The sequence below is a fragment of the Falco cherrug genome, chromosome 1 (assembly GCF_023634085.1).
Source record: "Falco cherrug isolate bFalChe1 chromosome 1, bFalChe1.pri, whole genome shotgun sequence".
Lineage (NCBI taxonomy): Eukaryota > Metazoa > Chordata > Aves > Falconiformes > Falconidae > Falco > Falco cherrug.
The window spans coordinates 105409792-105435236 of NC_073697.1; the positions used below are offsets into that span (position 1 = coordinate 105409792).

At 43.5% G+C, this 25445-nt stretch overlaps 1 protein-coding gene across 4 annotated transcripts in view; it reads left to right on the top strand.

Annotated features, from left to right (window-relative positions):
• Positions 1–12064: 12064 nt before the first annotated feature.
• Positions 12065–25445, top strand: part of COL26A1 (collagen type XXVI alpha 1 chain) — a 181747-nt gene continuing 168366 nt past the window's right edge. For 3 of the 4 annotated variants that reach the window (XM_027806145.2, XM_014280421.3, XM_027806144.2), the window contains exon 1: positions 14095–14534. In XM_027806145.2, coding sequence (XP_027661946.1) covers positions 14383–14534 — 152 coding nt within the window. In that variant the 5' untranslated portion in view covers positions 14095–14382. Of the gene's footprint in view, positions 12205–14094; positions 14535–25445 lie in introns of those variants that run through there. The other variant, XM_027806148.2, reaches the window with a different exon arrangement.

Genomic DNA, 25445 nt, shown 5'->3' on the forward strand with positions numbered 1-25445 from the left:
GGTTTGAAGTCACTTTAGAAAGTGGGAATTAAGCTTCCAAGCCACTTAGGGTGATATTTTCAAAGGCATCTAAGTGAAGTACATTTGATGTTATCAGCATCTGCCTTAGGCATATGGGTAAAGTTACATTAGTTACTGATGTATTTGCTGAGAGTACGCGTGTACAAATCAGCAAGGCCATTTTGTTTCACTTAGTTAAAACTCTTTGTTAGACTGCAGCAGAGAGGAAACTTCAGCAGTGAGTGAACTACTTCCAGACAATAATGGTAATGGTCTGTACGTCTTGCATTTATTAAATGGGTAGTTTTCCACCATAATGTTTTGGTAGCAAGCAAAAATTATCATCTCCAGATGATTCTTTATGGATGTATCCTCCTTTTTCCTTCAAAAGCCAAAAGAAACTGCAGGCTATCAATAATATTTCAGTAAAACTATTCTTCACTCTAGAAATGTCTGTGAGAACTCAGGCTATGAGACACAATGATTGCTGTATCAAGACGTGATGCTTGTTGCCTGAATTGCAGATAAGAGGACTTTGCCTCCTAGTTAGAGGCCCACAAGTTGTACTGGAAGCAGCAATAAAATGTAGTGCCAGTCACCTTTCAGATAACCTTTTAGCACTTGCAAATCATTCAGTCTTTTGGAAAACAGTATTCTAAGTTTGCATTATATTTCATTTAATGTGGCATATAAAAAATTTCCAATGAAAACAACTCAAAAAATCTTTCATAAGATTTTGTGGCTCAGTACTAGTACTTTGCTTAATGTACTGTAACACTGTTTCCAACTTTGGAACTCATACCCTAGAGCACTCAAATCAAGTTGTGTCTGAAAATAATGCCTTGGTTAGAAATACAACCACATGGCAAGACTTACCATGAGAATGAGTGCTCTGCCTGTTTGTTGTGTGTTGGATGATATTTATCGTGTGTGTGCGGAAACAGCTTTCTAGTGGGTGCAGGCAGAGACTTGCATTACATCCTCTGCTTATGCTGGTTCATTTGGGGGCAAGGCATAGAATACAAGAATTGAAAGGAAGAAACACCTGCTTTTGTGCACCGAAGCCTGCTATTAAGAATTAAGAGAAAAAAAACCAATATTGTTGTGAACTTGAAGTTTGTTGCTTAAGAGGGTCAGAGAAGGGATATGTCTCTGAGGTTCAAAGCCCAGCTGATTAAGTAAATGATGAAGCTGTGGATGCAGCGTGGCTGTCCTCTGGATTAAGTTTTGGTAGAGCTATGAAAAAGGACCAAACAGAAAGAGGACATTAAGGTGCATTTGACAGGGGTGCGGTGGAGTGCTGCTCTTTATCATGAGTCTGTTTCACTTAAAAGTGGCTACTAAGGAGGGGTAAGCACTCAGTCCATTCTTTCTCAGAAAACCTATTCTGGAAACAACAGTAAAAGCTCATGCAAAACCTGTTGCTTGGTTCATGCCACCAGATTGTCAAGGACTACAGCTCTGATTTATCTGTGGTCTCAAAAAAGCCTTCCCAGAGGAGACAAGGATCTTTATTTCCATTTTATAGATGGAGAAACAAAAGCAGAGAAAGGTTAAATGACTTTGCCTGAGGAACCCACCTGGCTGACAGCAGATCTAAGATTAATTAAAATGCCTCTTAAAGTTTCGGTGCAGGCTGTGGCCAGTCACAGAGGACGCAGGGAGGCAGACAACTCAACAGCCCATGTATTTTCCTGACCAGTGGACATGATCTCAGTGACACCTTAAGCGACCTGATACTCCCTATGTACCTTCATCGAAGTCAGTGGAAGTTCCCAAGGGATGAATTTGAGTTGCTCCATTTATGCAGTGATGTATAAACAAAACACAAGGAGCAGCAGTCTGCCTCCATGACACACACACCCCCCACACACCACCCCCCCCAAGGAAACACACCAAAGTGCTCTGATTTTGGGGTTACAATACATGAATCCTGAAGTAACATTACTTACTACGGTTTAAATCTTAAGGTACAGCTGCAGATGGTGTCTATGATTGATGTTTCGCTTATTCTAAAGTGGTTGCTCTGATCCTGTTCTGTGGAGCAACAGTAACACCTAGTGGCTAAATGCGCCAGTCCATCCCCTCCTTCCCTTCAAGAAATAGGACTTGGAGGGGACATGGTGTGATTGACAGTTTTGACTTGCAAAGCCAACACTTAGGATCTCCAGGGATTTGCCATTTTCCTTTCAAACCCCCACCACATTCTGTTTTCTATTAAAAGTGGTAGATGAAATATGAAACTCTTCCTCCCACCTCCCAACCCCCTTCACTTTTCTGGCTCATGCAGGAGGTTGTTCCAGTCCATCTTGATCTGTAGGTGGGTGGGCTGTGAGTGGCCGAGCCTACTGCTTCCAGCTTGGAGCACTCAGATTTCTGTAAGGAATCCAAGCTTTTTTCTTTTTCTTTTTTTTGTCTGAAAAGGATCAAGCAGATCATCTGATGGAGGTTGGCGACCTCAGTGCATTTGATAATGTAGTGTTAACTTGCCTGCGTTAAGGCAGACCAAACCAATCTGTTCCAAGAAGTACCATTTCTTAAGATGTGGTATGCAGGATTGTTTGCCATGATCTACTGGGACTACTAATTCATCAGAGAGGGACCCCCTAGAAAAATAGCATTTGGGAGGAAGAACCCACAGATGTTTACTGTGTTAGCAGGAGAGCCCTTCAGAGGGTCTTCTCTCCACCTCACAGGGGAAAGTTTCAATTTTTCCAAGGAAAAAAACATTAAGCAAAAGTATTTCTGCTAAAGCCCAGATCATTTACATTTGTAAATAGAACCTCGTCTCTCTGGGGGAATTACAGTACTGAGACATTATGGTCTCGTCATATTCATGCTGTCTAATTTTAGGCTTTTGGTTTAGGTATTCCGAATTACCTGCTGGAAGCATCTATTTGGGAGAGTCTTCATTGCCTGTTGACAGAGCCTGGACTCTTAATGTAGGCTGTGGATGCGTGCTGTTTTACATAGGACATAAACTGGTATCAGCATCCACTCAAAGAAGTAGTATTGCCGCCATTCACATCCCCAGCTATCTGCCTAGCTTCCTTCCAACTACCTGTTTAGATGGAACTGATTCAATTGAAAACTAATTTGATGCCTCTGGGGGTAAAAAAAAGTCTCCCTGAACCTGTTCACTGCACAAAAACCTGGTGCTAACAGGAAAAAGGTAATGAGGACCAGTGGGGACATGGCCAAGTGGGACAAGGATGGGACCATTTCTTTCGGCTACTGTGCAGATGTACACTGAATTGAAGTGTGCATATAGTCCTGCCACTAGTCAGACCTCTTAGATTTGGTGTTCTCAATACCTGTTTGTAAGAGCAGTCAGAGAGAAATGCAGCCTGATGGTGAGAAATTAGAACTGTTGTGCTGGAATGTGTTTGGCACCCTTTACAGTTAGAAAAGAGCATGGCAGCCTTGCTGGGCTGTGCAAAGAACCTTTTTTAATGTTTGTAAAAATGATTTCATAGGTGGTAGACCAGAAGGTACTGAAACAAGACAATCAAAGGATAATTGTTATTGGTGATTCACAAGGGCTCACAGAACCTTTTCTATTAGACCCGTATGCTTTTTGTTTTGAATATAAAATTTCAAAGTAAGTTTTGTTTCTTACTGACAGCTGTGGTGTCTGCGCCCCTGTTGGTCTGGAAAGAGCCTGCATTTATTAACATCCTCTGATCTATTTATACACTCGAGGCCAGACCCTCAATGACTAAATAGAAAGCAAGCAAAAAAGTGTGGACTGTCTTTAGAGGGACTGCCATGTGGTCCTATAGGAGAGGAGATCCTACTGACAGGAGGATTTTGTTTTCTCTCATTTTCATCCTCTGATTTGACTTATGTGTTCCTTTAGAGTTTATGGCCAAACACAGGAGTTCTTTAACCCTGTGGTCCTTCCAGGGATTATGTTTCAGCTAACATCCTGGGCCAAATCAGCTGTCTTTTCACATGTCTCACATTCATTTTCATTTAAGGCTTTATTACCTCTTGGCAGTATGCCATTATAGACAACAGATTTATACTAGTAATTAGTATGTTTTGAGGAGTCTGGGACAAGATCTCAAATCCTTTCTCCTTTGCATAGGTACCTGATTACAGTGATGAATGCTTAACTCTGTGGCCTCAGCTTAAAAATCTACAGCCTTGATAATTTTGCCTCAATTCCCTTTGAAGCCTGGGAAAAGTAGTACCTTCGTTTCCAATGGTTGACTCACTTGAAAGTGAGTCCTCGTTTGAAAGGTCCTCCTTAGTATCTTATGGCTACAAATGCACATATATGTGAGACTGGCACTTGGACTGAATGTGGCCTGCCACTGCGGACGTGCTGCAATTGAAGGTCCTTGCATTTCTGCAGGTGGGGGTAGAGTTAGAAGCAGCGTGTTGTACTGTGGATTTTAAACACCATGAGGAATGTCTTGGAAATATAAAAAGCAAAGTAGGCTGAGTACTGTAAAAGAGTTCATATTTAGTATAGATAGTTGGTCATGTGGTATTAAGTGGTTTGTTATTTTATTGTTCTTCAATAATTTGAGAATTTAAATCTTCTACTTTTGGCTTGGCTAGTGATGTTGTCTTGATCTGGGTTATAAAAATACTATGCTTCACCTAAGCACAGGTTGTTGTAGTTTTCATGTTAATTAGCAATCTCCAGATTTAGATGAATTAATACAATCACTCTTTCTTTCTTTTGCTGTAGAAGTTCAGAAGTATAATCTGTCACTTGTGAGAACATAAAGAATTGGACTGGAAGCATTCCAGACTCTTTACTGTAAGTGTTCAAAGATTTAATGGAGTCCTCAGTCATAAAATCTTTAATTTGAACTAGACCTTTATATTCTCCATTCTTAAATTCACTATTTCTACATCCAGGGGATTTCCTGTTATCCAAGTATGTACGGAGGCCCTTTATTTCCCTCTGTGTGTGTTTTTTAATTCAAATCAAATGTAAATGTCAGTGATTGATTGCACTTAACCTCCTTAGGTTCATATTTCTTATTTAATTGCATTACATTTCAAGGTTCAAGGCTATATATTTAATGTTGTTAATAGCACACCATATTTTAATGAGGCTGTTATCTTCTGCAAATATATACAGAACAATGGAGATTGATTACACAGGATCTTTCGAAGAAACTGTATCTCAAAGCTGTTTAAAATGAATAAACACAGTGGAGAGTTTCAGTTAATGTAGTTCTTTAACTAACACATCTTCAAAACGAAGGAAATGAATGATTGGGTTATCAAGACTGTTCGCTCTCCTCTTCCCCAGGCAGACACTGCACCTCGGTGGGTCACTAGCCTTAACTGCAGTGTGCCAGGGCATATGTTACAAGCTGTGGTTGTTCTCAGAGATGCTCCAGAATCACAGCACTGCTTTTTCCAAAGTCCACTTACCTCCTCTGTAGCTGGCCAGACTCCCTCTTTGCCCAGCCTACAGCTCAGCTCTGTAAATCTATTGTCAGTCAGTTCAGGGAAGGCTCAGAACATAGAAAATAATTATCTAATTTTCTTGAAACATCTAAAAAAGGACAAGTATTACCTAGAGATAATGTACAGAAAATCTGGGACAAATCTACTGTGCTCTGCTGGAAAGCCAGCCAGCTGAACACCTGTTTTCAATGCAAAATAGTGCATCACCCTACAGTTGGGGCACTGCACTGGGTTTTTCACAACAATCTTAGAATTAAATACTCAAGATGTGAATTGAGCCAAAACATGTTTTGCTGTTAGCCAGTTCTTTCCAGGCACACAGTGAGGCTGGTAGTCTTGTCCTACCATTCCATCACATACCAAAAATCTCCATAGTCTGGTCAAAAGCTTTTATTTCTTTTTTTGGGCAACAATCAGTTTAAACATTTCCTAGTATCTTGCAAACTTTGTAATTTCCTCTCTGCCAAAAAAAGAACAATTTCTCTCTCTCTTTAGGTTATGTCTCATCTTCTTTTATTTTTTTTTCTTCTCTTTTTTCATTATTTTAGCATTTATACCATATCATTTTTATTCCATGTCTATTATCCTTACAATAACCATGATACAGAACAAAGCACTAAACCCTGTGTTATAAAGAGAGGCCCTGAGAGATTGCCTGATGGCTGTGGTAGGTCAGAGAGTTCAACCAGATTCTTTCTGGGTGCAGACTGACAGCCCATGTATCCTTCCTGCCTGAGACCCAGTGGCATGAGAGGTTGTGAGCCAGTGTAATCCCAGAGGATTATTTGGGGACAGGTTTTGAATCTGTAGAGAGATTGATCTCCCTTAGGCAGAACAGAAAACAGAGAGAGATGAAGAGCATTTCTTGTGGTGAAAGAGAGATTGGTGTTCTATGTGAGGAGCTGGATATCTGCAAAGTATAATTTAGTAGACATTTAGAAATGGAAGCAAGGAGCGGGGGAGGGGTGGGAGGAAATTTGCATACAACCAGTTCAAGAAAGTGCTCAGACTAAGCTTGTTTGGCAAAACCTCCCAGAGATCCTGGGAGAGGGATAGATTTTGGATACCAAGCCCACTAGGTGTATCCGTTGGTGACAATTGAGTATACTGTGAACACCTAAGCTAGCATTAGTGTACATGTGCATAGCCAAGAAATACTTGGATCCAATTGCCTTGCAGTGACTTTAGCCTTTAATGCCTACAATGATTCTTTCATATTTAGCACCTTAGCTGCCTTTTTATTGCTTTCATGGAGGAATCTGAGATTCAGGAGAGGAGATCAGGTAGAGAGTCAGCTAAAGAGTAAAACAGTGCCATTGAATGGTGTTGGAGTTTACGTACATGATTGCTCCCTTTAGAATGAATAGAGCAAAATGTTCATAAATGTAAATTGATAAATCTGGAGAATATTCTCTTTAAATAATCCCCAGAGCTCTCAGCCTAACACACAGATGTAGAAAAAAGACCCCAACAACTGAATAGGATGTTGGGTTGCATTACATTAAGAACAGAGTATATATCAAAAAGGTGTTATTGTTATTACATAAAACACTGGTGAGTTCTTGTTCAGAGTGCTCTTTTCAGTACTGCTCACTCTGCCTAAGAAGGATATCATTAAGGGGATAAGGCAGGGAAAATGAGAATACTGTGCCTTTCAGCTCTAAGTTATAAAGCAAGACTGAGGAGCTTTGGTATTGTCTTGTTTAAAAAGAGATCTTGCTATGATTTTAAATGATTTTAAAATAATGAAGGGGATTAATCACATTGAAACAGAAGAAGTCTATGAAAACAAGGAGGCTTAATTTGAAAAATAGAATCTTGGGAAAATAATGAAGACAGAGAAGGGAGAGGCTCATGTGAATGCTTCAAGAAATATGTAATGTCAGTTATCAGTGGGGTCCCATGAATCTAGATGCACAGTGCTTTAGAGCAGAATAAGGTAAAGATAGAACTGTGAGGAAAATACAGGGATGGAAGTTGGATTGTGGCGGACTGTTTACTGGTAACAGATGGTGAAACCCATGTCAGAGCAGGCTCTGGGAAACACCTGCAGCAAGGAGGAAACAGAAGGTCCTGCAGCCTGTCTGGTAAGAGCCAGCACAGGCAAAGATGGTGCAGGAAGGCACTGAGTGGCAAGAAGTTTGCAGTGGAAAAACAGGTGGCTGGCAGGTAAAGAGTCTGTGGTACAAGGTAGAGGAGAGAAGAAGGAGAACGTGTATGGCTGCTATTACTCAAACTTAACTGCAGACACCTAAGGTGAAAATACTGGAGGCAAGATCTTAGCTGGGCAGAATCATGCCGTGGAGGTAGTGGTCCCTGTACAATGGCTACAGTGCAGTGATTTTCAGCTTGCAGCCCACAAACTTTTGAAGGACCATAGCCAACTTCTAGGGGGCCTGTGAAAGCCAGCTAAGAAAAGCAGACTGTTGTGGTTAGGCCTCATTGTCATGGCCCACAGGGAAGGTTCCTAGGAGATTTGAAAAAAATCTATAAAAGCTGGAAAAATATGGATAGAATATACAGATTTCCTGTGTGGAAGAAAGAGGACTCCAGTCTCCCCACTTGTACCCCCCAGTTCTTCTGTTCTTTGACTCCACAGGGTGGGTGGCACAGCCTCTGGTGTGGGCAGGAGCCGGCGAGAGGGTGTTTGTTTCCATAAATCCTTCCTTATCTGTTTTGTGTGCCTTTACTTGTGTATTTTGTCAGGAAGAGGGTGAGCCCGCTCCCTTTTATGTGACTTGCGTGATACCAAAAGGGAACTCAGACTCTCATTCACATTGGCCTGCTCAAGTCAGGCAACTCGGATCCATGGGGAGATTGAGGGAAGAAGGAGGGTTTCAGGGCCAGAGTTCAAAACTGAGACATTCTTTGGTCATGAAAGTCTTTGCTTCTCTGAGATCCAGAAAGAATCTGTGACTCAGGATGGATTTTCGTTTGGATACCACTGAATCTGGATATCCTGTAGTTGGTGACTCCACTGAAAAACTGCAGCCTGATATCCGGTAGCTCCTTCCACTGCATGTAATAAAGTACTTTGTTTTGTTGTAGTTCAAGACTGTCTGTGGTCTGGAGAATTTATAAGTTCAGTGTTTATGTCCTGTACAGCATCAAGCAAGGAGGCAGCCCTCAGTGACTGAATAATGTTTAATGAACAGTTAATGAACAGGAACATAGTTTGAGGATACAGACATGGAGACATACTTCCCAATGTTTTCTTTAGTGACCTCAGTGATGGGAGAGGGAGCATGCTTATTAAATCTGTAGATGAGGCAAAGCTGGAAATGATTGCAAGAACACTGGAAGGCAGGATTAAAATGTCAAGTGATCTTGACAAATTGGTGATATGATCTGAATAAAATAAGATGAAACTCATTAAGGACAACTGCAGGGCACTATGCTTTGGCAGGAATCATTTTAACTAGCAAATACAGGATGGGGAAAAGTCAGGCTAGCAGTTCTGCAGAAAAGGTAGAGCATCCCAAACTAAACATGGATGTACAGATGTCAAAAAGGCATATCCTAGCAGGGCAGAGGTATTGCACAGACGTATAGGTTATGGGTACCACACATTATGAGATAAAAGTAGAGCAGGCAGAAAGTCTAGAGGAGAATACCAAAAAAGATCAGAACTATGTAACATGTGACCTACAGGGAAAGTCTGAAGAAGTTGTCATTGTTTTTCTTCTAGAAGGCAAGGGAAGGTGTTAAAACATTTTTAAAAAAACTTTGAGGAAATAAAATTTTGTTTAAAGACAGGAGGAATATTTTCTACATCCATAATGGAGAAAGTAAGACATTAAGAGCTTAAATTGCAATGAAACAGACTGAGGTTGGATGTTAAGAAAAACTACCAGCACAGGATGCAAAGCATTGGAACGTGTTTTCAGATGAGCACAGGGAGTTTCTGTCTTGAGATCTTCCAGAACAAGGCAGAAAAGTTTGTGCCAACAACAATCTCTGTATGATAGATCCTGCCTTCTACCAGGGAGAAGGGAGAGGGATTAGGATTAGATAACCCTTGCAGTCCTTCCTGGCTACTTCTGAATGTGCTTGTACTCTGGCAGGTTTGAATGCAATAGACCTGGTGATATATGTGCCTTGGCTTTAGCACACCTGTGTGAATCCCTGCTTTATTGCGTTCTTGGTGAGTCTGATGGATCAAGGCTATGTCCACAAACTCCTTGTGCTTGTGCAGATCAGTGTGTCAGTGCATGTCCAATTAGGAGAATTTTTGCCTGACATCAAAGGTGACATAAACTGTTTTTCCCAGGACACAAAAATGCTGAGATTATGTGTAATTCCACCAAACATAGTCATTGTCTTGTTAATCTGTTGAGTCATCACATTTTCTATCTGCTGAATTATGTTTCAATCTAAGTTATTTTATCCAGTATATTACTTTATAATACCCACAGAAGTGCTTATCTCAGGCAAAGTTCTCATCTAAGGTCAACGAATTTTGCCAGAGTCATGACTTCTGGATCATTTTTTGTGCTTCATAGAATATCACTGTCTATCATGTTTACTGTATGTGAAACTGCTGGTGTCAGTGTGACATTTTTTCAGTTCTATTCCATTTTGAGTTCAGCTGTGATTGATTTATTCCAGGTCAAATTCAAGACATGTTCACGCACTAGCTGTCTCCTAGCTTAAAAGAAAAACCACCACAATCCCCTAAAATTTTCAGTTTGGCTCAGGTTTGGTTTGATTCCCCAGTAATAGATGTGTACAATAACCTTGGTAGTCTTATAATTTAATTTATAATAGAGGTCTTGATCTCTTACTGTTACTAACCTCTTATCCGTCTCTTATAATTTTCCAAGGTTATTTGACGGCTTTGTTATATCACAATGAAATAATCTAGGCATTTTAGGAAGCTAGAAAGGGTTTATCCAAATTATTTTTGGGTTTAGATGGTCTTATCAATGACTTTATTCTAACTTCAAAAGGATACTTCATAATTCTAAAGCTCCACAAGGTTTTATCAACTAGAACAAAGCTGCTTTTCCTTTGGTCTCTTCTTATGAAAAGTGTACTCACAAAATCCAAGGGATGGGTGTTCCAAAATTTGTTTGCCATGATTTTAAAATTGTGACTCTTCTTTTTCAGCTAACTACTGACTTTTGTAATACCGTAAGTGGTGCTGAACAGTTGCGATGGCATTGCAGTTCTGGAGCTGGACTCTTCTTACAGGTATAACAGTGCTTTTCTACCTTTTCAAGCCACCTTTCAAACTGAAAACCTTGTAGAAAACAAATCCCTTTTCTGCTGTATCATTCCAGGTTTTTTTCCTTTGCAACTGTACAAAAATCAGACTAAACTTTGAATGTTCCTTTTACTGTCTGTGTTTCCCCCCACTTCATTTATTGGCTGGCTTGCAGGCAGTGTATATGTTTAAAGAAATTACAGATATTTTCACAGAACAGTTTCTGGTACCTTATGTCTCAGGTATGCCCAATGGACGAGGAAGCTGAAAACTACTCCAGACCATGTGAAACCCCATGGGCCCACACATGTCCAGTGGATTAGTCTTCTGACATGACAGTGTAAGGCTGTCACTTGCATGGAAGGTGAGCAGTGGTTGGGAGGAAGGCCCTCCAAGGACTGCTTTTTCATGATAGCAAAGTCAGTAGGGCTGGTAAATTTAAAACCTGGCCCTTGCCTCTTTACTATTTCCCCACATGCTTCCATGTGTTGTGGCTTTCCAGTATGCAGCCTACCTCTTCCATCTTGAACTGAATTGGTGAAATACATCCAAATAATTTATTTAGTGGTGATTGCCTGGGCAAATCTTTAATGAACAAGCTTATGCACAGGCATAAAAAGCGTAGCTTTATATTTTGAAATATATTACGTCTGGTTTATAAGAATAGGACTGTTCAGATTTCAAGGGTTCTCTTCTCAAAGCTAGTCCCTCTGATAAATTGAATGGATTATGTTTTTGTTGGCTCTCTTTGTTACCTCCATCACTGTGTTTCCAATTTATCAACATAGTTTTGAGAAATTGTTAGAGTATGTTGCACTCGTAAGCACCGTGGGGAGAAAAAATATTCATTTATTACTGCTATTGTGTTTGATTATATTATGCATATCCCAAGGACTAAAATGAAATGTCATCTTTAATTCTCCCCTTACAGTAGACAATATCACCCTTTCTTCCCTCTTTCCAAAAACAGCTTGGAAGTTAATTCTTCATTTTCATTTTAAATCAGCCATACAGAGTAGAAGCAAGTGTGCATTAGGGACAGGGCAGAAGTAATGGGAGCTGGAGTTCCGAGCTCTATTTCTGGCTCTGCCTTTAGCTCTTTGCAGTCTTGAGCAAAGTCATTTGACCTCTGGTCTCCAGTCTCAGTTCGTGAAATAGGAAGAACATTAGCTTCCTACAGATGTCTCTAATAATTTGCCAGAATCATGTCTTGTCTAATCACCTGTGTTTAATATCTCTTAGGGTCTTGCAAAGTCAGTGAAGACTGAAGCAGCAAATTTTGCATGCAACCGAAAATGAAGTGCTCTTGGACAGTTAAGACTTGAAGACTATGAAGAGCTTCTGAAGGGGCTAACCCAAGCCAGGAGAATGAGTCAGAAAGCCACTGGTGCCCTTCAGTGCTGTTAAACACTGGTAAATGATCTATCCCAGCCTGTCAGGAGAAGGAACTTAGTGTGTTTGGGACAAAAGGCTGAACCAGGCCCGCAGCACACAGTCTGAAGCTGTAAGAAACTGCCAGGTGTGGGGGTCCAGCTGCACCCAGCTTGGCTTTACACACACAGGTGAGGATGATCACCCAGAGTAAAGGGCAGGGGAGCCTTAGAGAAGTCTAGAGTTTTGTGTGTTTTGTAGCTTCTGGCTGGTTTCTCAGGAGAAGGTTCAATTTGAGGCAGTTTGTAGCCATACTGAGAGGGGAGGCCAGAGAGTAGGTCGAGCAGAGGGTTTTCTGAGGACTGACTCTGAGCAAAATGGCGGTATGTCTGAACATCTTAGGGTGAGTTGCTGTGAGTTATGTGTTTTCTTGGGGGTGGAAGAGGGAAGGGAAAACCAGATGTTCCCCTTGGTGTGGGTGAAGGAAGACTGAAAGGAAGGGTGCTCAGGCTGAGCTGAGCCAGGGCTGTGGACAGAGTGCCCTGTTATGTCCTAGCTCTAGGCACGGAGGGCTTTTTGTAAATAAACAGTGACTGTTTCTAAGCAGGTTTGGTGGTCCAGTGCTGCTGGCCCAGACCTTCTGAGCTCCCTTTGAGCCCAGAGTGCTGATCCATTGCATGCTGCAGCTCTGGGATGTGCTGGGGGTGGCTGTGGGGCAACCCCAGGGAGGCTGCAGTGCAGACTGCACCTCTGCTTCCTTGTGTGATTTGCTCTAGTGATTAATAACGGTGGCTGTTTAAAAACCTGGTGCCTCATTTGCAGTCTAAACTTGTCTGGTTACAGGCTCCAGCCAGGGGCTATTTATCTCTGTGTGCAGGCTCTGGAGATGGGCACCATGGGGGAAGGTGCTTACCCACGGGTGGGGGATAAACCTAGCCATTTTCTCAGTATCTTACAGTTGTTTCCCAGCTGCGGCACCTTGCAGGGATTGCGTTGCTTCTGAGGGAAAGAGGTCTCTGCCTTTGCAGAGCCCCCCAGGGAAGCCTAGGCCCCTAGGGTACTCCAGGAAGAGACTTGCTTTCCATGGTAAATCAGAGCTCTCGTTGGCTGGCCACACAAACAGCAAACGTGCAGAGAGGGTACTGTGAGCTTGCAAAATCTGAGGGTAAAAAGAAACCTTGGAAGACCGTTGTGTCATCTTAGGAATTAAATCCCTCCTTGTGGTGTTTGGTTCAGAGGAGTTGCTTGCCCAGCTAGCGAGCTGCAACAGCCCAGGTTCCTCTGGAGCTGGGAAGGGGACAGGGAAAGGCCAGCAAATGGGGTCTGTGACACTGTCACCAAATGGGGGATGTACAAGGGTTTTAAACATAAACTTAGCTGCTGCACAGAGAGGGAGCCTTGCTGCTGGCTTCTTTCTTAGGGTACCGGCTTTGCAAAATATCCACATCCTTCCATGACTGCAAAAATGTTCCTCCTGCTTGGGGCTGACTGTGCAGTACTCTAAGCCTGGGGCCATCCTGGGTGCTAGGCAGAGGGCATCTATGCGAGGTGGTGGTAAGGGAGTGCTTATGCAGGGTGCCAAAACGAGCAACATGCACATACTGAAGCAGAGATTGTTTTACCGGTTACCTTATGAATGAAGCATCTAAAAAATTATTTGTTTCCTACTTTATCTGTGTAACTTTTGCAGTGCAAATGCGGCAGCAGGCACCAGCTTTTGGATGTTTGGGCTGCCCTGAAGTGCAGCGCGTTCCCCTCGAACTAGTTCCCGGTTAGGGTTAGCTGGGGGGGCACAGGGCCTTGTGGCCGGTGTGGGTGATGTCTGGGGCTCGGAGCTGCCCCGGGCCTTCCCGCGGGGGTGCTGCCCGCCCTGCCCAGGTGGGAGCGCGCATTCCCGGCCTGTGCCGTACCGGTGCGGGACCGTGCCTCGCCGGCCCCGGGGCGCCTGGCCGCCCTCCCTGACGGGGAGCCCCTTCGCTGCAGGGTCTGCTGCGAGGCCTGGCAAGGGTTAACGCCGAAACCCCACGCCCCCTTTGACGGAGTCGGACCAACCTCGCCAAATTTGAAAAGGCATCCGGGGCTGAGTGTGCGCCCTGGGCGCAAAGAGTCGCGCTGGCCCCGGACCCCCTGCGCGGTCAGCAGCCGCCGCCCGGGCTGGGCTTGCCGAGGGACGGGGTTTCCCTTTGGGAGCCGGAGCGGCGGTCCCTGTGTCCCGCGCACCCCTACCCCGCGGGCCCCGCTCCCGGGGGCACCACTGCGCCGTGGGATCCCGCCGTGACCCCGGCCCGGGGAGGCACGGTGGAGCCCCGCGCCTGCCGTGCCGTGTGAGAGGAAAAGGGGGGCGGGAGGAAAGCCCCGGTCTTGCAAAAATGCAGTTCGCTCTGTTCTTGTCCTGGTGCTGCTGCCTGCATGGATGCGCGCTAGGGACGGGCTTCCTCTATCAGTTCCCAGCATCAACCCTGCAGCACAACTACCCCGAGCAGAGCTCGGGCTCGCCGGGCAGCGGCTTCGCCAGTCGCCGGTGAGTAAGACCGGGTCCGCCTCCTCGGCGAGGAGGCTGGGTCCCGCCGGTGGTCCCGTGGGGAGCGACGGGCACGGCACAGCCGCGGGCAGCCATCCTCGTGGAGGGTGCGAGGGGCTTTCCGGACTGGGCTGCCCTCATCCTAAGTGGGGTGGGGGAGGCGCCCTACCTGCCTGCAGCAGTGTCACTCTCTGGGGAATCGAGGAGCTAAGCTTTGGCAACGGAAACCCGCAGGCTCCCCACTTCTTGCCCCCCCCCCGGCTCGTCGGGGAGGGGAAGGTGGCTCTGCCGGGTCCGCGGGGCAGCGTGTCCCGGCGCAGTGCGCAGCCAGAGCCGTAAAACCTCCCGAACCGGGACACTGGTGATGCCGGCAGAGGGAACTGTTATAGCCCTCGGCTGTGAGGAAAAACTAGTTCAGCTCAACAAAGGAAAGACCTTAATTACAGATCTCTAGTCAAGAGCTGCAGCTTTCAAATAGCTGTTTAAAACCAAACCTCCCACTCTTCTCCTCTCCCCTCCACCCCAAACCAATTTCTTAAAACTTAATGTAAATCAGTTTTGATTTATGTATCTTGCTGCTTCAGTAGAGCAAACAATTTAGGCTTCTCCCCCTCCCCTCTGTTTTCTCTGGGTATTTCTCTAGAGGTGAAACAGCTGTTCAGATGAATGAGCTGCACTGTATAAAGTGAGAGAGTGGCTTAACCTGATTCTAGTTGTTCTTGAATTTCACTTCTCCCCCCCGCGCCCCCCCCCCCCCCCCCCCCCCCCCCCCCGTGATTCCCTTAAATGGGGACTTGGGAATTTAATATTCAGGGCTCGTCCATCCTGTCTCTACCTCTTTTCCTCCTTCCCTTGCTAATACCTAGTATGTATGAGTTATGCTGCTGTGGAGGAGGGCTTACGTTAGCCCCGCTTATTTGGGCTACGAATTGGGATAAAGCATCTACGCAGAAGATTTACACTGACGTGTCACAGAAGTGCAAGAGTGGGTGCTAGCCTTGTGCCTTGCACAGTTCTTGCATATGGTGAATATTTCATCTCCAAGTGGGGGTGGTTTTGTTTGCTGGCCTGTCAAACAGGCCTCAGTCTGTAGGGGGTGTGATGTTAAACTACAGTAAATGTCAAAGGGTTTGAAACAGCAGAAAATTATAGGAGAGTAATGGGATAAACCTATCCCAGCTGGATCTGTTCCAATGTACCCCCTTCCCAAAGCATGAGCTGCAATGAGAACCACATGTCATTTGTCTTACATATCTATTAGCCTGCAGATCTTTGTTCAGAGCTACCACGCTTACATGAGTGTAGACTGTATCTCTGCGCACCAAAGACCTTCCCCAATTCACACTCTTGCACAATTTTCCCATGCCTCAGTTGTTTGGATAGCTGACCCTTTGTCAGGGGAACGTGTCCCTCTCCAAGTCTATAAAGTGTTGTATAAAACCATCTAAAGCTGATTTGAACAATGATGTTGGGAAAGCTGGTAGATTTTTTTTTTTTTGTCCAATGGAACTTTGCCATGTGAGAATCTCCCATTCTACCCTAAAGCAGAGGGGGAAATAAAAAATTGAAGGGAAGGAAAAATCACTGGTAGACATTTAGAAATAAAAATTCAAGTGCTTAGTCAAATATCACACGTTGGAGCAATCTTTGTATGTTTAAATTTCCCCTTGAGTGGTGGAGTTGTGGTGTTGGCAAATGTCTTAACAGCTTCACTTTCTGATGGGAAAATCTGTGTGGGAAAACTTTACCCAGCCACAATGTTGGACCTTTGGGGGGAGCCTCCTGCAGGGTGCAGTTTCAGGTTAGGATAGCTGTGCTTTTCTGGATTTAATATGGTGCTGGATAAGAATGAGGCTTTTGCTCTGAAGTCTGACATTGATCCATGTGGGTGCAAAGCCTTTTTTTTTCAGGGGACTGAATCAGACTGGTATAAAAGTTGTTTACGTTGTTCAGTGTCCCTTTTGCCATCTAAACAGGGGATCTTAGCAGCACCTGAATTACATGAAGCAATAGCAGCTCCATCACAGCAGAGCTTGCTGACCTCTTTCCCAAAGAGGCTGCAGAGGACACAAGATGGTGGGTAGGTGATTACCATTAATGATGCTACATGGCCATTCTCACTTTCTCTTCTGCAACCTTCCCAGTGAGTGCTTTGTTCAGTGACTTCTGGCACTTTTCCTGGGTACCATCAGCCAAGTACAGGAAGGCCAGAGCCTTGAGAGTTACTGCTGCAGCTCCAGGCTTTGGTACATTGCACCACATACTTATGCACTCTATACTGTGTGTAGCTGACATGTTTCTGTGTTATAGGACATAGCGTGTTCCTGCAGCTGTCTTTTTCTGTCCTTGATTAGCAAGTGAAGACATGATTGAGCTGTTTGGGAATCTATCAACTTTTCTTAAAATTAACTTGCTGTAACAGTTGTATTTCTCTAAGGGGAGAAAAATAGTTGCTGGAATCTTTTGTCTTCCACCCTGAAAACCATTCAAAACTCAATAGCTTATATAGTCCTTGGTATCTAGGTTGCAGGCTGTCTCAGAGATAGACTTCTGAGGCTCTGAGGACTGCTGAACACTTTCTGATGGAAAACTAAGGCCCTGTGGAGTGTGTGGGGGGGAAGTTGGGAGGGTGGGGGTGGCATAGGGAAATTTGGAGGAAAAAAAATATTCACATCTTTCAAAATGCCATTGTGGAATACTTGTTCTGGTGGAATGTTGCTTCCTTTGTTTCTTTTTTTTTTGTTTTGTTTTGTTTTGTTCAGTTGACAGACCTTGGTTATCAGACCAAAGACACTTTCAGTCTATGTTTGCATGTGCTTGAATTGCTTTGAACTTCTATAGGGGATGTGCAAGCAGCAGTGTTTGTTGACGTTGTATAGATGGTAGCAGGTGCACTATTTTCTTTGAAATTCACATTCAGTGCATGCATTTCTGCCTTAACACAGTAGCAAGTTAATGAGAATGGGAAGTAGGTCTTACCCAAAGCGTAAGAGTGGAGGGGCTGTCTGCCAAGCAGAAACTGTTGTCCTCCGGACCTGGACACAAGAAGCTTTGCTAACCAAGTTAAGGCGAGCTTATTCCCATGCTGGAAGTAGCTTGGTTCTCAAAGATAGCCTGCATCTGTGTTAGTTGTCTTTGGAACTAGTGTTCTCCCAGCTTAACTTCTCATCCTATTTTCCTGTAGTTTCAAATTAGTCAGGCATCAAGTCCTTGTGAACTCAAGTGTGGGAGTTAGAAACTTCTGAGACTAGATGCAGTGTTTAGACTGGAAACCTTGTTGGATGTGAGGTGGAGCTGACTGAAAGGAAACCCCCAAACATGAACCAGGAAGAGTGTAGGATAACTTTTTTTTGATTCTACGCTTCCAGTACCATTGCAAAAGTCAGCTGGGGTGGATACAAAATCCAAGTGTGATAGATAAACCTTCATAATACTTAGACCTCAGCCTAAACATTTCTTCCTGTGAATGAACATTAGAACCACAATGTTATAAGTAGCTGGACTGTCCAAGTAGACATTCTTATCTAGACTATACTGGTAATTACAAATCAGTACTTATCTTGGTTACATAGTAATTCTGAGTGATTGCTACAGCAGTGATGTTTCTTGAAGATGGATATGGAGAGGAAAGCAATATTGGTCAATTGAAATCTGTAAGTGCACCTCCTGATTGTTAGAGGCAGAGGTTTTGACATGGAAGACCAGGTGGCTTCATCCATTTCTTGTTGCCACATATGTCTGAGAGCAAGACCTGTGTTCCAATTGTGCCTCTACCAATGGTTTACTCTGTGTCAGAGGGCAAATCACTTTGCCATGGATTCAGTGGAACAATTAAACATGCTGTGTGTGCTGCTTTGACATGGGCAAGATATTTAAACTGACATCAGCTTTCCCGTACTATAGCTTGTCTTTCTTCTCCCCCCTGAAAAAGTTGAAGTGTTGATGCTTTCAGATGTTTAGGTGATGCCTGAAATACATTGTCAGTTACTCCTTGAACCTTGCAGCCTCCTAATAGGTCACTTGGATGGCTGTGTTTCAAAACCAAGATGTCTGGGTGGACCTGCTATAGATAGATCTGTTCTTTTCAAAACAGCTGCCTGCATTGTGCCTGGTCCTACAGCTACACGTTTGCTAGGATGGGAGTGCCCCTCCCCAGCCGCATTTGAAGCATGGTTCACTACTGCACTGTAATGTAACAACCTCAAGCCTCTTAGGTGAGGTTTTAGTACTTTTAAGTAAATGTGGGTCCCTTTGTGTGGTAGAAGCCTGTTCTTAATATTAAAAGGTGATCTATAAATCAGTATTCTGATTTATGCAGTCTGTCAGAGTGCTTTCAGAACACATACCTGGAGTTTTCCTGACTGTTGTCTGTTAATTCTCTCTTTACCAGAGAAAGATGATTTGAACCTGATTTCAGCCCCAAGTACCGAACCTCCTGTGGCTCTTAAGTGGGTGTGGAATATAAAACTGTATGTATTGGAGAAATGTGGTTCTCTTTCCTTTTACTGACAGGGTCTTGCTTTCTGAGTCATTCCCTCCATCGCCTAATAGTCTGCTCATTGCCTAAGGTCTCTGGTTTTCTATGATTTGCTATGGACTGTGTGAGAATGTCAAGCAAACAGACTGGGATTTATGTCACACTGAGTCCTCTGCGCTAATTCCCCTTTGAAGTGCCCTACCCAGGTAACCAAGAGGTCAGAAGGTCTTAAGCTCTTCACCAAACCCTTGAACTATCTGATGTTTGTTTCCTTGACTCTGTGGCCATATGATCTTCATCTGACTTGTAAGGTTCAGTGCAGTAACTTCACAATGCAATTAACAGTGAAGCCAATGGTAGTGTAAGGATCTAGCAACACTGGAATGGCTTTGAAATACCAGACGTGACTGTAGTTACTGCAGTAAATTGTATTCGTTTAGGAAATCTCCTATGGTCTTGCCTTTCCAGCTGCTTGTGTGAATCATTTCCTCTCGTGTAGGTTTCATTTACCAGTTCTAGGAAGCAAAAGGGAGCAGAGAAGCAAAGCAATGGGTGGCAGTGAACTTCTGCTCCCCTTGTATAAATTAACAAATGTGTCTCTTTCAATAACCTTTATTTATTCATTTTCTCAAAGCTGAGCCTGTTAGTGCACTAAAATCCTAGTTGAAAGTAGAATTTTACATCAAGTTAGAAACTTCAGAGCGTTGCTTGGGGGGAGCAGTTCTGTGACACTTGGATCATAGCATATTCACTTAATCTTTGTTTTATTGGGCTGTTTCTTGATAAATGGGGGAAAATGAAGAATTTAATACTTTAAGGTAGCAATGAAAGACTGAAAAGAGTGCTTTAGGTCTGCCGGATTGGAATAATGGACCAGCTACTTAACGCCCTTTCCTGCATTAGACCTTCAGCATGTCTGGAAACATTGTTTTGTAAAGCATAGACTACCTGTAGGGTGATACTAAAATTCATCCAACCTCATTTCTGCAATATGCTCAAAGCTCTCAACTTTTTTTTTTTTAGTTAGAAATGTAGATGGTACTTAAATTTACTTTCACTGAGGCATAATGTTTGTTTTGAGGCTTTGAGCATAAAGCTAGCCTGTGCCAACTTAGGTATCAGAAAAACTCTACTAAGGATCATAGCTGCAAAAGTTAAAGAGCATAATGCTACTAATTGGGTTACTGCCCTGCATTTTTTCAACTTTTTATATAGTGTATTTATGCACAATGTGGCACTGATCTGAATTGGAATCCCTAATACTACTACAGAAAGATACTGAGTTTGGGAACTGTGATGTTGTTCCTTGTTGGTTTTGTTCCTTATCTCCTTTTTAGGAAGAAACAATTATATGTTGACTTTTAATTCATTGCATGGAATAGTATGGTTTCGATGTTTTGGCTGTGTTTTACAAGTTAATGTTTTTCTCTTCTTGGAAACAAACTGATGTGCCAGTAGAGTGTGCTTGGGTGGAAGTGTTGCCTGTAATGTTTAGGCCTGGCTGTTTGAAAATGGTTGAATCTTTTTGAGGGGGCCAACACATAGGAAGCAATTTCAGGTTTGAGGCTCCTTTTCAGCTTCCAAAGCAGGGAAATCATAGCTCTGGCAGAGAAAAAAACCTCTCCTATCTGTTTAGAAATGGCTTTCACCTGGAGGCCCACAGAATGGATGCTACTGAGACAAAAGCTGAGGGCAGCTTCATTTTATGCTTGGGACAGATCAGTCTCCTCTTCCATATCTATGTGGTTTATCTGGAAAAAAGAATCTGCCACTTAAAATCATAGTAGTTGATTGTGAAACCTCTTTGAAGCTGAGAAGAGAAGGTATCTGCGAGCTTCTGTTTCGTAGGACTCTTCCCTCTACTTCTCTGTGGTCCGCTGTGTGTCTCCTGCCTGTCCTCTGAGAGCTGAGTAATGCTGTCATTTTCCAGCCACCTTCCTTTGTGCTGAGTAAACAAACCATCTGTCAAAACTTTAAGGCTAATACGAGGTACCACTACATAGAAATGTAATCAGTTCCAACTTTTTCTGCTTCTAGGAACTGGGTGAAAGTGATATTCTTTGCAGTATTTGCACTAGGTATAGGTATGCGTTTGCTCAGAGCATCTTAGAAATGCCGGTGCCATGAAATCGTGAGGCAGGGGAATGTCCCCCTGGACATGGTCACGTAACCAAGTTGTACTGAGTCTGTAGAATTAAGAACAGATCCGGTCCTTTTTCTTCTGGGTGTCATCCTCCCATCCCCTTTTTTATTGTGTATGTGCACTCTAGAGGGGAGGTTTTGACTTTGCAGATGAACAAGACTCTTTATTCCTGCTTTGCGTTTCTCAATGGAATAAAATGACCAAGTAGATGTGGTGGGAAGAGTCCCTCATAAAGGCAGTGTAGGCAAAGGCATTTTATGAAAGGTACCTGCTTCGTGTAAGGACAGTTTTGGGAGTAGACCCTGCAGAAGTGAGGAAGAGGATGCAGCAAATGTGATTGCAGGACCTGAGTACTAAGGTTACTGGTCTTTTGTTCTGTGTGAGAAACTGGAATAGGATGCTCCTTACCCTGTGTATGTTGGATGTTAGAGCTGTTGAGGACTAAGAAAAGGCAGCAGCATAGGTGCTAAATGAGCTAAATACTCCTTTTGCCCTGTTGTGATGACCTTGTGAGATGGAGTTGCTCAATTAAGGCACGCACAAAACCTCCCCTTCTGTCCTTAGCTTTTGTGCCTGGGGTCAATCGACATCTGCTTTTTCCCCACAGGACTTTGCTTATTTAGCCGTTCAAAAGTGTGGTGCTGGGAGCTCTCAGCTTGGTTTGAAATGTTTCTTCTCATCATGAAAAGGCTTGGGGCAGATGGGCCACTGCGGCTGTTGGGATGACATAACGTCTCTGTGCCGAGCCTGGTGCTGCGGTGCTTGGTGGGGTGTGGTAGCCCTGAACGGAAGGGCAGACATTTCTTTTTTGCTCTGTGCTGCTTAGCCCTTATTAAACTCAGATGTTTCTAACCCCTTCCTCCAGGCTCTCATTATTGCTGTAAACACAGCAAAGCACAGGGAGCTTTTTCAAATCCTCGTTTGAGGCAGCAATGGGTGACAGCTCTACCAACAGCTCTCCAGTGTGCCTGTGTGCAAAGGGGGGTTGACGTGAATTTAACGCTCCAACCCAAGGGAGATTCTGCTTGTTTTCCCTAAAGAAACCCCCCCTTTTTTTTTTCTTTTTTTTTTTTTATCCCTCTCCCCATCTGATGCCACTATTTTTCCTCCTGACAGGTTGCTTGGCTTCCTGGCTTTCTTCTTGCCCAATTCAGTCTTCTGCTTCCTCAAAACCAGTCTGGTTTCTGCCACCCTGCTCAATGCGGGCTGTCTGGTTGCTTGTCTCCATCACTGTATCTTGTGCAAACTTTGAGCTGTTTGCATTTTCAGGTGGCAGTGAAAGTGATACCAGCTAAAATAAGGTTTCTGTTGCTGTGCCAGAATGACTAAAAAAGTTCTTCCTAGAAGAAAACACCTAGGATCTGGCTGTCAGCAGCTCTGTATCTCAGCTGTTCTTGTTCCACATTTACTGTGTGCTCTGACAGAAAGTCATTTTGCAGCTTTTTGTGAAGGGAGAGAGGAGAGACTGCCATGGTAACAGGATCTTAGATGCTTCCTACATATAAAGCACACTTCACACAGTGCGAGCTACCATACCCCCTGCAGGGGAATTTATGAATCCTTGGTATCTCTAAACGTAAACCATTAATTTAGAGCTGTAAACAGGCTATTTATAACCTTCTTACACAGAGTTCTCAAAGGACTATATCCTTTGCAAATATACTACTTAGGAGTCTGTTTAATATCACTCTTTTTTTTAAGCTGAGAAATTCTTGGCCCAGTGAGGTATCAGAGCTGCTTTGTGGATGGCATTTGACTTGGTAAAAGCTGTGTTCCTGTAAGACCTCTAAAAGATCATCTGTATGACTTGTTCTCGTGACACTTTTGCATCTGACTCTAGACTTGCGTGCCTTCTTGTAAACTGAGCTAAAGATCCTGGTTCTGAACTGTCAGGAGTCAAGTCAGATGTTAGGACGATCATAGCCATTTTGATGCTGTATTTAGTGACTGGATGCTAGGTTTCCTTTTGGAGATCTAGGCTATCCTAAGACATTTGAACATGAGCTATCCTGTTGCAAGGGTCTTAAAATCTGGTCCCTTGAGTCTCTGGCTTGTTTTAAATTGCCCTTCAAGAGTTTCTGGTGCATTGGAGTTACAGAGAGCTTTTTCTTACTTGGTACACTACATCCCCAAGAAAACACTGATTTAATTAGTGGTCATTGCAGCTTTGAGGTGAACTTTTTGTGCTGCTTTTAATGAACTTAAAGCTAAAATGGCAACAATCTTGAGAACTGAGCTGTCAGCTTGTGTCTGTCATTGGTACTAGCAGTACAGGACAGAGAAAATCTGATATGCTTAAGCTTCAGTATTTCAACATGGCAAACCCCACTAACCTAAACACTGAGGGGGGAGCTGCATTCTTTGCTATGCCTAATCTCTGTATTTTGTTAAACATGCATTCCTGCCAGAACTTTATTGGACAGAACAATAGTGACCAGCTGGGCAAGTGACCCTGGCTTTTCTGGTCGGCAGAGGAATTTAGTATCTGAAGAGCTCAGATTCTCATGTGCAGCTTAAAGCGATCTGGATTTAGTTGCTTTTAATTATCAACAGGCTGATTCATAAGGCTTTGTTTTCTACCCTCTTTCCCAAGAAAAAGACCATTCCCTTAAATGACCAGTATATGTTCTATAGAGCAGTGCAGAGTCTGGGAACTAAGACTTGCAAGTTTTCTCCCTCTTTCTTTTCTTTCCCCTAAATGAAATGGGAGTAGTAATACTTCCCTTCATGTAAGGGAAGGCTCTGGGGAGTATTTCTTGAGGGTGTGGTTAGATCTTAGAGGGGAAGCTGCAAAATCCAAAGTATTGTATATGAATATATGCAGAAGTTTATAATAAATCTATGAATGATAATACTTGGCATATGTATAAACTTCCAGTTTTACAGAATAGAGGTCATCGTGCTCCCTGTTTACTGCACCTCTCTGGGCCTGGATGACTGAAATTAGTCTTTGAGAGTTAGTCTTTGCTTGATCCTTGCAGGGAAGGATTTCATCTGGAGGGCAAGCTGAGAGATGGGAGAGGGAGGTGCTGAGCAGGGCAGGCCAGGTTGAACAGCAGCAGAGGTCTGGGTGATGGCACAGGCTGTGGTGCTTTCCTTTCCCTAACTGCAAGGAAAAGTATGTGGGAGGCTGAATGTGTAACATAACTATAGAAGCAGCACTGACCAACAGGGTCAGTGCAGAAATGCCTGCAACAACGAGCACTACACACAGTACCAGCCTTTGAGCAAAGGCAGGTCTGGGCTGCGATGCTGCAAACCTTCTCTGTTCCATGCAGCCTCTGAAGTATAGCAGAGAGCAAAAAGGCAAATTGGCTCTGTAGGATGTTACAGCACTTGGCTTAATGCTGCTGTAAATCAGCATAACCTGCAGCAAAATATATAGTCTCCCTGCAGTGTATTTCAGGATACAGCACTGAGCCAAATGGTTTAAACTATCGCACAGTAAAATGCTGTCTCTTGGGCCACTGTTACTGGAAGTCACTAATGTATATCACAAATGATACAAAATTTTTGGATTACAGTGTTGTAGGAATTCTTAGGCTGTAGGCCTGTGGATAAGCTTTGAATGAGTATGTGTTGCAAGTAGAAATAATAGGATCCCATTTTGCCAAGCACCAGAAAAATACTTGAGTCCTGATAGTGTAATTAAAAGTCTGCTAAAACCCTTTCAAGACCTCTGCAACCAAACCCATTGGAAATTTATTGCAAAGACTGCAGCAACATATTAATTTTCTTGGGTAATATCCTTTGAAACAATCAAGCTCTCTAATTATGTTTGTCAGGCCCTGCCAAGTGGTTATTGGCATCTGAACTGGAAGGTTTTCAAAGCAGTTTCTACAAATGACTATAGAATTTTGCTGAAAGTAAACTTGCAGCTCCCAGGTACCATTTGGAGGAGTTGCTGTGTGACCTTTGGGAGGGTAAGGGTGAAGCTGTATCTGTCTGCACTGAGTGGGAAGAGAGGGAAGAAGTGGGAATGTGGAAATGATAGGAATCATCACAACACTTCAGCTAGTGTCCTGGTTGAGCTTGGGAGTTGCCTTGTGCTACCCATATCTGGGTTTTTGACTTGTATCTGAGCATCGCTGTGGCCTGTGGAGGCAAGACACTTTGTAGGGCACCTCCGTGAGCTCGGATGTGTGTAGTTGTGGGGTTTTTTGTGTGGTTGTTTTTTTTTTTCTTTTTAAAAAATCCAAACACCAAAAGATCAACCAGCCAAAGAAACCCCCACAAAAAATACCACCAAATCCCACACAAGCATTTGGCTGGAATTACACACTTCCCCTGT